The following is a 13,289-nucleotide window of genomic DNA, read 5'->3' as shown; positions in this document are numbered from 1 at the left end:
ACTTGTGATCCATTTGTGACTGAAATTGTGATTCACTTGTGACTGGACTTGTGATTCACTTGTGAATGGACTTGTGACTGGACTTGTGATTCACTTGTGACTGGACTTGTGACTGGACTTGTGATTCACTTGTGACTGGGCTTGTGATTCACTTGTGACTGGACTTGTGATTCACTTGTGAATGGACTTGTGACTGGACTTGTGATTCACTTGTGACTGGACTTGTGATTCACTTGTGACTGGGCTTGTGATTCACTTGTGACTGGACTTGTGATTCACTTGTGATTCACTTGTGACTGGACTTGTGATTTACTTGTGAATGGACTTGTGACTGGACTTGTGATTCACTTGTGACTGGACTTGTGATTCACTTGTGAATGGACTTGTGACTGGACTTGTGATTCACTTGTGACTGGACTTGTGATTCACTTGTGACTGGGCTTGTGATTCACTTGTGACTGGACTTGTGATTCACTTGTGACTGGACTTGTGATTTACTTGTGAATGGACTTGTGACTGGACTTGTGATTCACTTGTGAATGGACTTGTGACTGGACTTGTGATTCACTTGTGACTGGACTTGTGATTCACTTGTGACTGGACTTGTGATTCACTTGTGACTGGACTTGTGATTCACTTGTGACTGGGCTTGTGATTCACTTGTGACTGGACTTGTGATTCACTTGTGATTCACTTGTGACTGGACTTGTGATTCACTTGTGAATGGACTTGTGACTGGACTTGTGATTCACTTGTGAATGGACTTGTGACTGGACTTGTGATTCACTTGTGACTGGACTTGTGATTCACTTGTGATTCACTTGCGACTGGACTTGTGATTCACTTGTGACTGAACTAGTGATTCACTTGTGACTGGACTTGTGATTAACAGGCATGCAACTGGGAAATCACAAAAAAAGAGGAAATTCAAATTTTCCCCAGACTTTGTACAGTGTTTTTCTAAAAAAAGAGGAAATCAGCTGATCCGAGGAAAAGTTGCATGCCTAGATTCACTTGTGACTGGACTTGTGACTGGACTTGTGATCCACATGTGACTGGACTTGTGATTCACTTGTGACTGGACTTGTGATTCACTTGTGACTGGACTTGTGATTCACTTGTGACTGGACTTGAGATGTATTTGTGACAATCACAAGTACCTTGACTACAACAGTAATTTTTTGGGTTTTCCCCAGAACATTCCTCTGGGCTTTTCCTCCCACATCTAAAACTGTAATTTCTTCACATTGTCTTCTTTTTACTGGGCCCCATGGGAGATCAGCGGATTCCACTGAATGGGCTACCCAGTTAAAATAAGAAATAAAAAATAAATAAAGGCAGCATAGTGAGGTACTTTGATAGATCTCAAACAATCAAGTCACAAGCTAAAAACATGATTTATTACAGAGGCATTACGTTGTTATTTTTTCCTCCCCCAATACTTGTGACTTGACGTTGACTTGACTTGTGATTCACTTGTGACTGGACTTGTGATTCACTTGAGAATGGACTTGTGATTCACTTGTGACTGGACTTGTGATTCATTTGTGACTGGACTTGTGATTCACTTGTGACTGGACTTGTGATTCACTTGTGACTGGACTTGTGATTCATCTGTGACTGGACTTGTGATTTAATCTGCACTGACCTGAAGTGCTGGTTGTACTCAATCTCTGTGTCTCCTATACGGATGACATCTTGTCCGCCTTTGCGTGTGATCTCCTTCATCAGGATGGGTCTCAATCCTGGGTCCAGTATCTCGGTCACGTTCTGAAGCAAATGAAATAAAGCTTGTCCATTGTTAAAAAAAAAAAAGCCTTTCTGTAAAAAAAGGACTGCAACTTCAAAGCAACACCTTAATAATTAACCAACATTGCACCATTAACTATTCGCTTAAAAGCTGCCACTTTTAATCCTCATAACTGACACTATCCTGTCGTTTGTCGATCTTTCCTTCATTGTTTTTCAGTCTAGTACCACACAAATAATTATGCCTTTGGAAGCCTAGAAAAGACATAGTTATTCACATACAAACAATTTTACATTCATGCGACCAAAAAAAACTCCCCATAACAATAGCTGACTCTTTGTGAAAAGTATAACATTTTTGAAAAAAAAGATGCCAACTTTATTCCAATGATGTACTACATAAAAAAGAAGAAAAAGAATGCCCCTAGTATTTTAGCGATTATCACATGTGGCGCTGTCCGTCCGGAGAGTAGGCCGGGGGCGCATGCGCAGATTAGCGACGCAGGATAATGTATTATAAAGTTGGTTAACCGCACACGCGAAAAAGGTGGTTGTTGTGCTAGCTTGGAGCTGAACGGTTGTGCGCTGCGGAACTTCCAAAAAGGACTCGAGCCCGAATATCCCTTGACGGACAGCTACCCTGCTTGAATTAAGGTGAATCAGTGTGCAAATAATCAGCAATTATTGTTATAATGTGATTGACCTATTAATGATCTGTTGAGGATTAAAAGTTAAAAACTGAGGCACCATCTCCTGGTCACATTTCTTCATCCATGTCAGCGTGTTGTTTAGTCTGTCATTGTGTTGCAGTACTCTGTCGGCAAACTCCTAGGAAAATTCACATCCTTCATTTAGAACCCATTGGTCAAACGCTACAGTATCAAATGAGGTCCACTCCTCTCCTCGCCCACAGTTTGTTGGATCTGCAAGAGTCAGCTAGCTGGTCAGTCAACCACCTTTCGGATCAACTCCTGGATGTGCCACTGTCTTCTTACCTGCCCCTTCCCTTCCCCTGAAACATTTGATCCTGAATCCGTTGGTGGTTCCAAGACCACAGTGAGACCTACCTCCAGCAGCACTGGTTCTCCAACACGGATGGATGTCTCAAGGGTCCTCATGTAGTTGGGGTCGCTAGCTTCAACTTTCTTTAAGGCTGAGCCTTCCATCTCACAAATCCACCTGATGGATACAAAGAGAAAGTTTTTGAAACTTTTGAGTTACTTGAGATTTATCTGAATAAAGAGTGAAAAAAAAAACAAGTACATTTTGGAGTTAACAGAAACTTCTTTGGGATAAGAGACATAAATCTCTTCTTCTTCATTCATTCATTTTCATGATGACTTGATGAGTTGGGCCCAACTGTCCCTGTCAAGCATAGTGTTGGAAAGAGATGGACCACTCAGACCAGTTTCTAGCTCGATGGATGTTTTCAGGGTCATGTTGGGATGACCTTTTCGTCGAGGGGCTTCAGGATTCAAGAGGAGAACTTGACTAGCTGGCTCATTATGTCGATAAATAAATAAATGCATAAATAAACGCTGGGGCTAATCATCCTTCCTCGCAGCAGAAGCCGAATTGCAAAGGACGTAGCTACAATGTGGTCAAGCCAAAGGCATGTCAATGCACTTTAGGCTGCCGCCTTATGGCCCATGGCTTAGCATGGAGCACAGCAAGATCAAAAGTGTTGATTTTGATGAGGCAGGAAAACCGGAGTTCCCAGACAAAAACCCTCGTGGCACAGGGGAGAACCAACGAACAACTCTACTCACATACATGTGACCCGAGCCGGGAATCGAACCCGGGCCTCAGCGGTGAGAGGCATGAACTTTACCTACTACACCAACCATGTCACCCGATAGAACGATACATAGTACAGCCACTCAGCTCAGCATGCCTGCTGCCTTGCATATGATTTTACACTGGTCTCGACTTGAACAGTGATTATTACATAGCTCACTCTACCAGCTAATTTCACTGTGGGTGTCTCTTAGCTCTGGGCATTCATCTTTTGGTCTGGCCCCTATATCCCTTTCCAGCCAATGAAACTGATATGCTCTCTCAGCTTGTCTTTGGGTCAGTCCAAAAATGTTGGGTCCAAAAGTGTGACATGTTTTGTGTCTCTGTTACACCTGACCTGTGTATTTTACCATACAAGTATCACTACAATTGACTTCAAACTATTTTTTATTTCTCTGGCAGGTACTCTTGGAGATAGAAGGCAAAAAAGAATGCATCCTGAATTTACACAATCTTATATCAGATGTAACAGCCACCAACAAAATTGGACCTCAAATTTATGGAATGACCCCTTTGCAAACAAGGAAGATGTCAATCACGAAGCCATTTCTTGGATTGATGGCAAAGTCGACCACTGCCCTTGAACAAAACAGTGAACGTTTAGTTTAAAAAATCAAGTGTAGAAGAATCAGGTATACATCTTACCTATTTCTGTATGAGGAAAATATTAGAAGGAGCAATATTGTTAAGTTTACTGCCTCCATGCAAAATGCTAGAAAGACACTCCAAAAAGGATGAAATCTTTTTGGTCAAACTTACTTGTGTGCCTGTCCCTGTGGATCAATCATGAGGGGCCAGCGATGGCCCATCTTGACAAAGATGGCGTTCTCTGTCGAGTGACTATCCTGCGGTAGGCCCTCAGTGTGCCACTTACGCACCTGTCGATCGGAGCAAGGATAGAAATTTAGGTTCTTGTGGCATGTGGCTACTGTCGTTTCTTCTTCAGACACAATTTACGTTAGTTTCAGACTGGAATTTCAAATTCGTGCCAAACCAAACTGTTCTGAAGATTTGCATTAATAACTTGAAAAGTTTGACGTTCGAACAGGAGCAACTACATCAAAAAATCTACCGTTACAGTCATTTTAAATGACTCCAAAGTCCAGTCAATGGATATTTTATGCCTGTCTGATATCAAATGTATTTGGGCCATTCAGAGTCATTACTGGTATTATTCTTCTACAACACTGTGTGTAGAGGGGAGTGTGACCTAGTGGTTAGGGTTTGTGACTCCTGATCAGAGGGTGAGGGGTTCAAATCCAGCTGCTGGCCATATGTTGTGTCCCTGGGCAAGCCACTTCACCCTCACTTGCCTCTCTCCACCCAGGAGTGTAAATGGGTACCGGCATTCGCTGCGGCGCCTCCCATCCAGGGGGAAGAGAAATACATGTATTGGTATCGTTTCGGTTTGCGGTAACACCATGTGGTAATAACTACTGCTTAGAAGATTTTAGTTCTGAAAAGAAGTTGTCCTGCTTATTATCAACTTTGCTAAGTAGTTTTTTGTTCTAATAAGAACAGTCCTGCTGTAAGTTCTAAACGAACTTGTCTTTGGTCTCAACGTTTCGACTAGCCTGCTCTAGTCATCGTCAGGAGGCTGAAGATAGTTGGAGATGCTACTCCTTAAGTAGGATTTGTTAGGATTGGGAGTGCTTGCTGTAGAGAATACATGTATTCTCGGTAATTTTATGCCTAGGAAACTGGAGACAAATGCTGGCCTGATGGGCTCGTGATAGACTTTACGTTTACTTACACCACTGTGTGTGTATCAAGTGTACAGACACCTTCCCACCCCTCCCTCCCCCTCCCTCAATTCTCACCGTGTTTGGCTCAGTCATGGCTCCCACCAACGTGTAACCCTCTGAGACGGGGATCTCTTTCTCTTTGCAAGCCGTCCACCATTTCTGAATCATGGCCTTGCGGTAGGGTGCAGTGAAGACGGCCAAGTAGGCTATGCTGGCGGCAGACACCAGGGTGTCGCCCACTACGCCCATGAGTTTGGACTCCAGGTCTACCATGGAATCTTCCCAGCGGATCTGAAAGACGGACAGGAAGAAATGGTGAAATGAAGAGCTTAAGCAATGTCAGTGTGAAAAGTTGCACACAGAATTGAAGTAAGCAATTTCGGTAGCTCCTTGATGAAGTCATGAATATGCATTTGTTTTAAATCACAATCTGTACGGCATTAAAGTATTATCTGCACATCCTTACAAAAGTGGCTATTATCTAAGTGCAGGTAAGCAATGGGACATCTGTGGAATATTTTGGCACGTCTGTAGAAATACCATTATTCGAAACAGACAGAGTATTTTGGCACCTGTGCAGAAAAACATGCCTTCCCCTGTCTGACTGTGGGAACGTGTAAAATTACGCTACATATTTAGGACATCTTACTAGTCTTAGAAAAGTGGAAATTACATGTTTGTTTTTTTACAAAACCCTGTAATCCCAACCCTACAATACAAATGAAAATGTATCCAGTTTGAAAGTGTGACGTCATTTCAACTTAACCATAAGACATTGCCTATAGACACACATGTTGCTTTCATCCTGTTGCTGTAGCTACATGTAAGTACATGTAATTCACATTTCTTGTTGTTCTTTGGAATACCTTTTCGCCAGCCAGTGCCATGATGAGCACAGACGCCCTCTTGAGTCTCAGCGTGGTCAGTGCCTTGCGTTCTCGCAGCGATTCCCGCTGTGCCACGCTGTCGTCGTACTGCTGCTGCAACATCTGCAGGTGTTCTTGAATCTGCACAAGAAATGAGGATTGTTACCTAACAATAAATGGTGACTTAAGCCAGTATCCCTTCATGGAGTATGCAACATATAGAATGGTTAGTTGATTTATTTGTCTATGAAATCCAACTAATTTGAAATTCGTTCCCCCTGCTATTTTTGAATTTCACCTTGAAAAATAGATTGTTTTTTCAATTGCTATTTCCCTAGCAATATAAAAGTTACTCATTTTTGAATGAGACATCCAACAAAAAAAATCCATTGAACTTTAGTTACATGAACTATTTCTTTACAAAATTCGAATGATTAGCTACCCGTTACCAGACATTTGGCTTAAGCAAGGGGAGTTATTCGTGCTAAAAACAAATGTGCTTTCACAGAGGGCTACAGATACCCAAAATCTGAATAAAAGTAGTGTTTTTCAAAATTTGTTAGGAGAAAAAAAATCCATTTTGTTGGAGAGCAAGTGGTACGCAACTTAAAACGAAATTAAGAAGTTTAAAAATGTGTTGAGCGAGATCTTGAACGTTTATTCCGAAAACTTAGAAGGAATGAGACAATGCTACCATTTACCTTGGAGAGGCTGGCCTGTTTCTCCTGGAGGCTCTCCTGGGCGAGACTGAGCGCTTCCTTGGCCTCCTCCACTCGCTTCTGCTTTGGCTTCACCATCTGAGGTGTTCATAGATAAAAACTCTGGTCATTATAAAAATAAAGCTTGTTACAAGACAGCAAACATACACCAGAAAGGATCACATTACAGTAGACCGCCCCGCATTTGCCTAGAAGATATCCATTGCAATTTTCACGGTCAGTCTGCTCTGTTTACATGGGGATCCACACAAACTACAATGCATTTTGGCCTCATATACAGACACACTTTTTCACAAAAATATTCCTCTTCAATGCCACACTGCATGTTCCAGCCACACGCATCAATCACAGGTACTCGCATGACGGCACCTAACAACCGCTAATAGGGACCGATAGAATGACGTCAAAGTGACCATCCCGTTTATACATGATCGGCCACCATTGCAGTATGCAAGTGTTTGGTTAGCAAATGGCATAATTGTCACTAAGACACGGCCTAAGACACGGCTACAGCTACAAACCTTGCAGACTTCTCCATAATGCTGCAGGGCCAGCACCCACTGACAGATGGATTTACAAGCTGACGACACCTGGCCCACCTTCTCTGGGATAAAGTCTGGCATGGAGGTGTACTTTTTCAGTCGGCCATAAACCTGAGAAAAAAATACAAAAGAAGAAACAAAATACATGAATGCCTCAGAGGTAAAAAGCTGCTCCATTGAATAACTTGTCAATTAAAAGTCTTCAAAGCAATTTATCATATTTGTGAGGCATTTAGGCAAAATGAGGCACAAGTGGGCAGAGGCTGACATGAGGATGTGCTGGTATTAGGAAAGAGAATGAAATTCTCCTTACAATGCTGTTTGTTGCACTTACGTCAGACATTCTGTTGACACATTATGGCTGTTTAAAGTGTCAACAAAGTAAAATACTGTGAAAAAGGCCGTAAAACTTTCGACTGTTTTGTAGTCATGAAATGAAAGATGCCAAATTTGTTTTTCTTAAAAACACTTTTATTCCATGATTTTTATACTATTTCTTTAAAATATGTGCAGTAGAAATATCAAACATTTCCCTGAAAATTGAAGAAAAAAATCACCACATTCAGTTTTTTTTTCATTTTTCTTCACTACGGCCTGTGCCTAGTACTGACTCATTTTGCCAGAAAACCTCACATTTGTCAGAATTGTCTTAAGCATTTGGTGCATTAAGGGCATTCTAAGTGCATTAATGTGCCATGTCTTTATGTGGGTCTAGTTTTACCATCTACAACACTCTCAGAGTTTCTGAAATTATCTTGATAGCTAGGCACAATTCCACCTTTACTATTTTCTGTTGCCAGTGCAACATTTTGAGTAAGTCAAAACGGAAGGTCAAATGAAATTTTGACATGATTCTAGTTCCACCATAGGCAGCTTCCTCACACATCACACTTCCGTACTCTATCTTTAGGGTGGCCGAAATGTAAAATGATGACTTCTGAAGTTAAGTCTGGAGGGACTTTTCTTTAAGTGTGGTTGGAAGTTCAAAATATAACATTTTTCTCAGCACAAATACGTGAGGGGCACCCTTAGTATTCCTGGTGAGGCCACTTGGAGCACAACAAAGATGCTCTACTCAATGTACTTGATCCAGCAGTCCAACTGTCCAAGTGGCAATTCAAGCCCCCCTCCCCCTCCCCTCCCCCCTCACTCCCCCACTTCTTGCCTTGTCCGGCACGCTGTTCTTGTCAAACATGACCAGCCTCTTGAGGAAACCAGCGTCCGCCAGTAGATGCTTGGAGGTGCTCCAGTCTGGCTTGTGTCGCAGCAAGACGCAGACGGCTGCCATGACCTGCATGACTAGGTCTGGTGGGTTGGTGTAGACACGGATCTCTGAGATGTCTGACTTGTCCAGGGAATCCAAGGCAGCGATGGCATCTTGTAAGGCTGGCATGACGGACTGAAGGTCCTGCTGGGCTTGCTGTTGGCGTAGATTGCATAATGAAGTGATAAATATTAATTAGACCTCATACATATTCATTAATTTGAGTTATCTGACACTACAAGGTAGTGATGGCATCTTGTAAGGCTGGCATGGCGGACTGAAGGTCCTGCTGGGCTTGCTGTTGGCGCAGATTCGATAATGAAAATTACAAATATTAATTAGACCTCATACATATTCATTCATTTATGTTATCTGATTTGTCTAGGGACTACTAGGTAGTGATGGTATAAAGGTTGGCAAGGCGGACTCAGGGTCCTGCTATGCTTGCTGTTGGCGTGGTTTGAATAATGAGAATGATAAATATTAATTAGACCTCATACACATACACTTGTCTATGGAGTTCAAAACAGTGAGTTATTCAAAGCAGTAAGGCTGGTATGACAGCTTGATGAAGGTCCTGCTTGTTGACTTGCTGTGGGCGCGGATTGGATAATGAGAATGATGAATATTAATTAGACTCATACATATTCATTAATTTGAGTTGTCTGATTTGTCTAGGTCATTTAAGGCGGCAATGGTGTCATGTAAGGCTGGAATGACAGAGTGAAGGTCCTACTAGGCTTGCCGAGGGTGTGGATTGGACTATGACGATGATGAATATTAATTACATTCATACATATTCATTAATTTGAGTTGTCTGACTTGTCTATGGAGTTCAAAGCAGTGACTGAATCCTGTAAGCCTGTCATGACAGACTAAGGTCCTGCTGGGCTTGCTATGGGTGCGTAGGGGATAATGAAAATAATGAATATTAATTACACCTCCTGCATATTGATTGGCAGATTGTTCAATGTATGAAACGACCAAATTGGCCTTGCAGCAGAGGGTGTAGTGTAATATGAAATTTGATGACCAATACGTATCGTCTCCGATGCGACCATTGATGTTAACTGTCAAAATCACATCCTCACAATCCCCCTAATCACTTTTTAAATAGAAAAAACACTTCTAAGGGTTTCCCTTTGTGTGGATACAATAGACCCAATGCATTAAGGCGAAATCAGAGGGCAATGATTTTGTATCGCTTGGATAGGCATGAGTAAACCGTTTGTGCATTCATTGTTACTGAATTAAAACAACAAAGAACACTCTCTGAGACACCTGCGAAGCATAAGGTCTACTAAGGAATCATGACTCACGTCGGCGTAGTCTTGCACAATCTGCGTTTCTCTTTGCATGGTGGCCTCTTCTTGCTGCACGATGAATCGCACCTGATCCACGGCTTCTTGGTCTTTGGATAACTGCTCCAGGAGTAATTCTGTGTCCTGAACAACAAAGGCAAACAAAAACATCTCCAGACTTTACAAAATGCTCTACGTATACAAATATTACCTAAAAACAAGAGGTTCTCATCCGATCAGGAGTCCAATTTTTAAGGAGCTGCAAGACAAAAAACATTGCTTAGCAAATTGTTGTGCTAAACAAAAATTAGCTGGGAACCAGTCACATGCCATATACATCGCAAGACAGTTTGGCTGGTAACCTCTCTTTGGTTAGCAAAAATGTTCTGTGCTGAGCTAATTTCAAATCTTAGCAGCTCTGTGAAATATTTGATGAACTAAACCACAATTCAAGACAACTGTATTTCAATCGAAGTCAGTTGACAATTTACCTGCACTTTTCCAAACTTCCTCTCCATGAAATGTTTGTACCCTATTATGTAGCATGCGGAATTTGCCCAACGCAAACAACCATCTGGGTCATTCCATAAATTTGGGTCCACTCTTTTTCCTGTCCCTGTTACATCTGACATCTATGATTTTATAATTCTGATACACAACTTAATGCAGTCGTCCTCCAAGAGTGATTGTGACTACTTAAACTACCTAGCCAACAAGTAAAAACTTGTTTTGGGTCATCTTAATGATACTTGAATAGCAAATTACAAAGTACCAAGGTAGCACGGACAAGAACAATGTCCAACTTTGTTACATTGTTGGCTAAGGGTATAGTACCTTTTCAGAGCGAGGCTGCCGTTGTATAGATTTTTTACTGTTCATGATAAAAGAGTAAAAACAATGAATACCATGTGATACACTCTCGGCCAATCAAGCGACAGAATCTGTGGGTGAGATGTTATTAAAAACATATAAAATCTGTTCTTACTCTTGCTTTTTCTTCAATCTTAGGTCCTAGATTGACTAACTCTTCCTGCATGGCATCTACCAGGGAGTTGGCTTCGGACAGCTTGGAGAGACCAATAAACAATCGATTTCTTCAAGAAAAACAGAAATACACAAGGGATACCTCTTTATAACAGTTACTGGAACATATTGAATTGACTAGTACGGTATAAGTAGCCTCCAAATGACCTTATGTGACATTAACGTGGTAAAATCCATTGAGTACGTATTCTTTCTCAAAAATGAAAACATTCCTTTCAACAAGAAACAGCATCTCACATTGTGGGCACTGTTTGGATGAAATCAACAAAAAGACCAAATACTTGGGTTTTTTTGACATATTGAAGTAATTGACATTTAACTGCAATATGAGGTTTTCAAAGATGCTCGTCTCAATGAATGCCAAAAAAAAAAAAAAAGTTAGTAAAAAAAAGGGTTGGTAAAGGCAAAAACGTGATTAATTAAAGTGCCTGCTGCATACATTGAAGGTGGTTGTAAAAAAAAGTGTGCCCACAGACACACAGTTTTTAAACTACCTTCAATGATTGTTTTCTTCTGAACGATACCATTTGAGGCAGAATAATTTTACAGGGTATTTGGTACCATCGTCATCTTCTCTTCAGCAAGCAAGGTTCTTTTCAGTTCCGGTTCTTTTCAGAACCACACATACCAAAAAAAAGAGATTTATTCACATGGTGCTACCGCAAACTTATCTTGTCTTAGTATCTTTCCACCATGCAAACCTTCAAATCTCATCTTCACTTACTTGCTATCCATGACACGCTGTTTCTGTTCTTTCAGCATGTTGGAGTAGAGCTGGATAAGATTCAAGTAGCTGCTGGGTGTGATGTAGAAATGTCTCCTCATCTCCTCATAATACTTGACCGTCTGATGGGTGATGTCCTTGTGAATGTCCACGCAGACGTGGGCTATGTTGTCCTTCAGGTTCTGTTGAATGAAAGAAGACAAGATTCCTGACATTAACTCTTTCATTGCCAAAGTCGTACATGTACGAGGTATATTTGTAAGTTCGAAATTGCCAACCTCGTACATGTACGAGGTAATGTTCGTACTTAAAATCGCCAAACCTCGTACAAGTGCGGAATTCCCCTGTGTGCAGGACAGTGTTTCAGGGTGTATCACTATGCACGTAACTACTTTTGACTTTCCAATGTACCAAGGATATTCCAGAGAGCAACAACAACAAATTTAGTAAGTAAAACTTATTTACTTTTTTTTTTACAGAATTTTGAACAATAAAAAAAAAATGCTCAAAGTTGGGCACTTTAGGGTTAAACTTTTCAAATTTCGTGGGCACTGAAAGAGTTAAAGGCCCATTCATAATGAGATGAAGTAATCAAATGGAAAGCGGTGACAGAAAGTTAAGTATTGCATGGTATTGAAAAGTTACACATGGTCAGAAAGTCATGTGCAGGCCTACACTGTCTTATGGGGAAGTTTTTTATTGTCAGGTAAATTAGGATCGAGTTATGGGGACTTTCTGCTGTCCCCACAGGATTTTCGGTCCCCACAAATACCTCGTACAGACAAGTGTATATCCCCACAACTGCAGAACAAGAATGTGTGCATTTTTATGGTTGTGATTATGTTGTAATGAATGAAAGGCCTGGATTGTTCACAGCAAAGTGTTGGCCAGCTCTGGGATAGTTTGGAAACATCACAAAGGGGTTCTAAGAGCAGCGGTTCATCAGGGAATGCACATCTGCATGCAGTGTAAAATCTGCACCCTATTTAATCCTGGTACCACACTTCTCTGCGATTTAACCTGAATACAGTTCAATTCACTCATTTACCAATCCTGTCTCTATGATACTCACCACGCTAGTATAGTACTCACCACACTGACCCTACACTACTCACCACAGGATCCTGATCACCACTGATCCCCTGGAAGTCAACCTGTCCCAGATAGACATGGGCCACGCGCAGCAAGGCTTCCTAGCTCCACTCATCAAACCAATCCTGTCCCTACTATAGTTCACCAAGCTCACCCTACAGCGCTCACCACAGTGACCCTAAACTACTCACCACAGGATCCTGATCACCACTGATCCCCTGGAAGTCAACCTGTCCCAGATAGACATGGGCCACACGCAGCATGGCCTCCTCACTTCACTCATCAAACCAATCCTGTCTCTACTGTACTCACCACACTGAACCTACAGTACTCACCACACTGACCCTACACTACTCACCACGGGATCCTGATCACCACTGATCCGCAGGAAGTCAACCTGTCCCAGACAGACATGGGCCACACGCAGCATGGCCTCCTCACTTCAC

At 41.7% G+C, this 13,289-nt stretch overlaps 1 protein-coding gene across 4 annotated transcripts in view; it reads right to left on the bottom strand.

Annotated features, from left to right (window-relative positions):
* Positions 1-13,289, bottom strand: part of LOC119741650 (dynein heavy chain 6, axonemal-like) — a 126,775-nt gene that overhangs the window by 34,798 nt on the left and 78,688 nt on the right. For 3 of the 4 annotated variants that reach the window (XM_038217483.1, XM_038217486.1, XM_038217485.1), the window contains 11 exons: positions 11,752-11,933; positions 10,969-11,077; positions 10,002-10,127; positions 8,584-8,838; positions 7,398-7,529; positions 6,859-6,954; positions 6,158-6,298; positions 5,367-5,582; positions 4,306-4,424; positions 2,817-2,928; positions 1,649-1,770 (listed from right to left, as the gene is read on the bottom strand). In XM_038217483.1, coding sequence (XP_038073411.1) covers positions 1,649-1,770; positions 2,817-2,928; positions 4,306-4,424; positions 5,367-5,582; positions 6,158-6,298; positions 6,859-6,954; positions 7,398-7,529; positions 8,584-8,838; positions 10,002-10,127; positions 10,969-11,077; positions 11,752-11,933 — 1,610 coding nt within the window. Of the gene's footprint in view, positions 1-1,648; positions 1,771-2,816; positions 2,929-4,305; positions 4,425-5,366; positions 5,583-6,157; positions 6,299-6,858; positions 6,955-7,397; positions 7,530-8,583; positions 8,839-10,001; positions 10,128-10,968; positions 11,078-11,751; positions 11,934-13,034; positions 13,110-13,289 lie in introns of all 4 variants that reach the window. The other variant, XM_038217484.1, reaches the window with a different exon arrangement.

This window comes from Patiria miniata, unplaced genomic scaffold, assembly GCF_015706575.1.
Source record: "Patiria miniata isolate m_02_andy unplaced genomic scaffold, ASM1570657v1 HiC_scaffold_5, whole genome shotgun sequence".
In the NCBI taxonomy this organism is placed as follows: Eukaryota; Metazoa; Echinodermata; class Asteroidea; order Valvatida; family Asterinidae; genus Patiria; species Patiria miniata.
The sequence above is the reverse complement of the archived record's forward strand: the minus strand, read 5'-3'. Positions and strand labels throughout refer to the sequence as shown.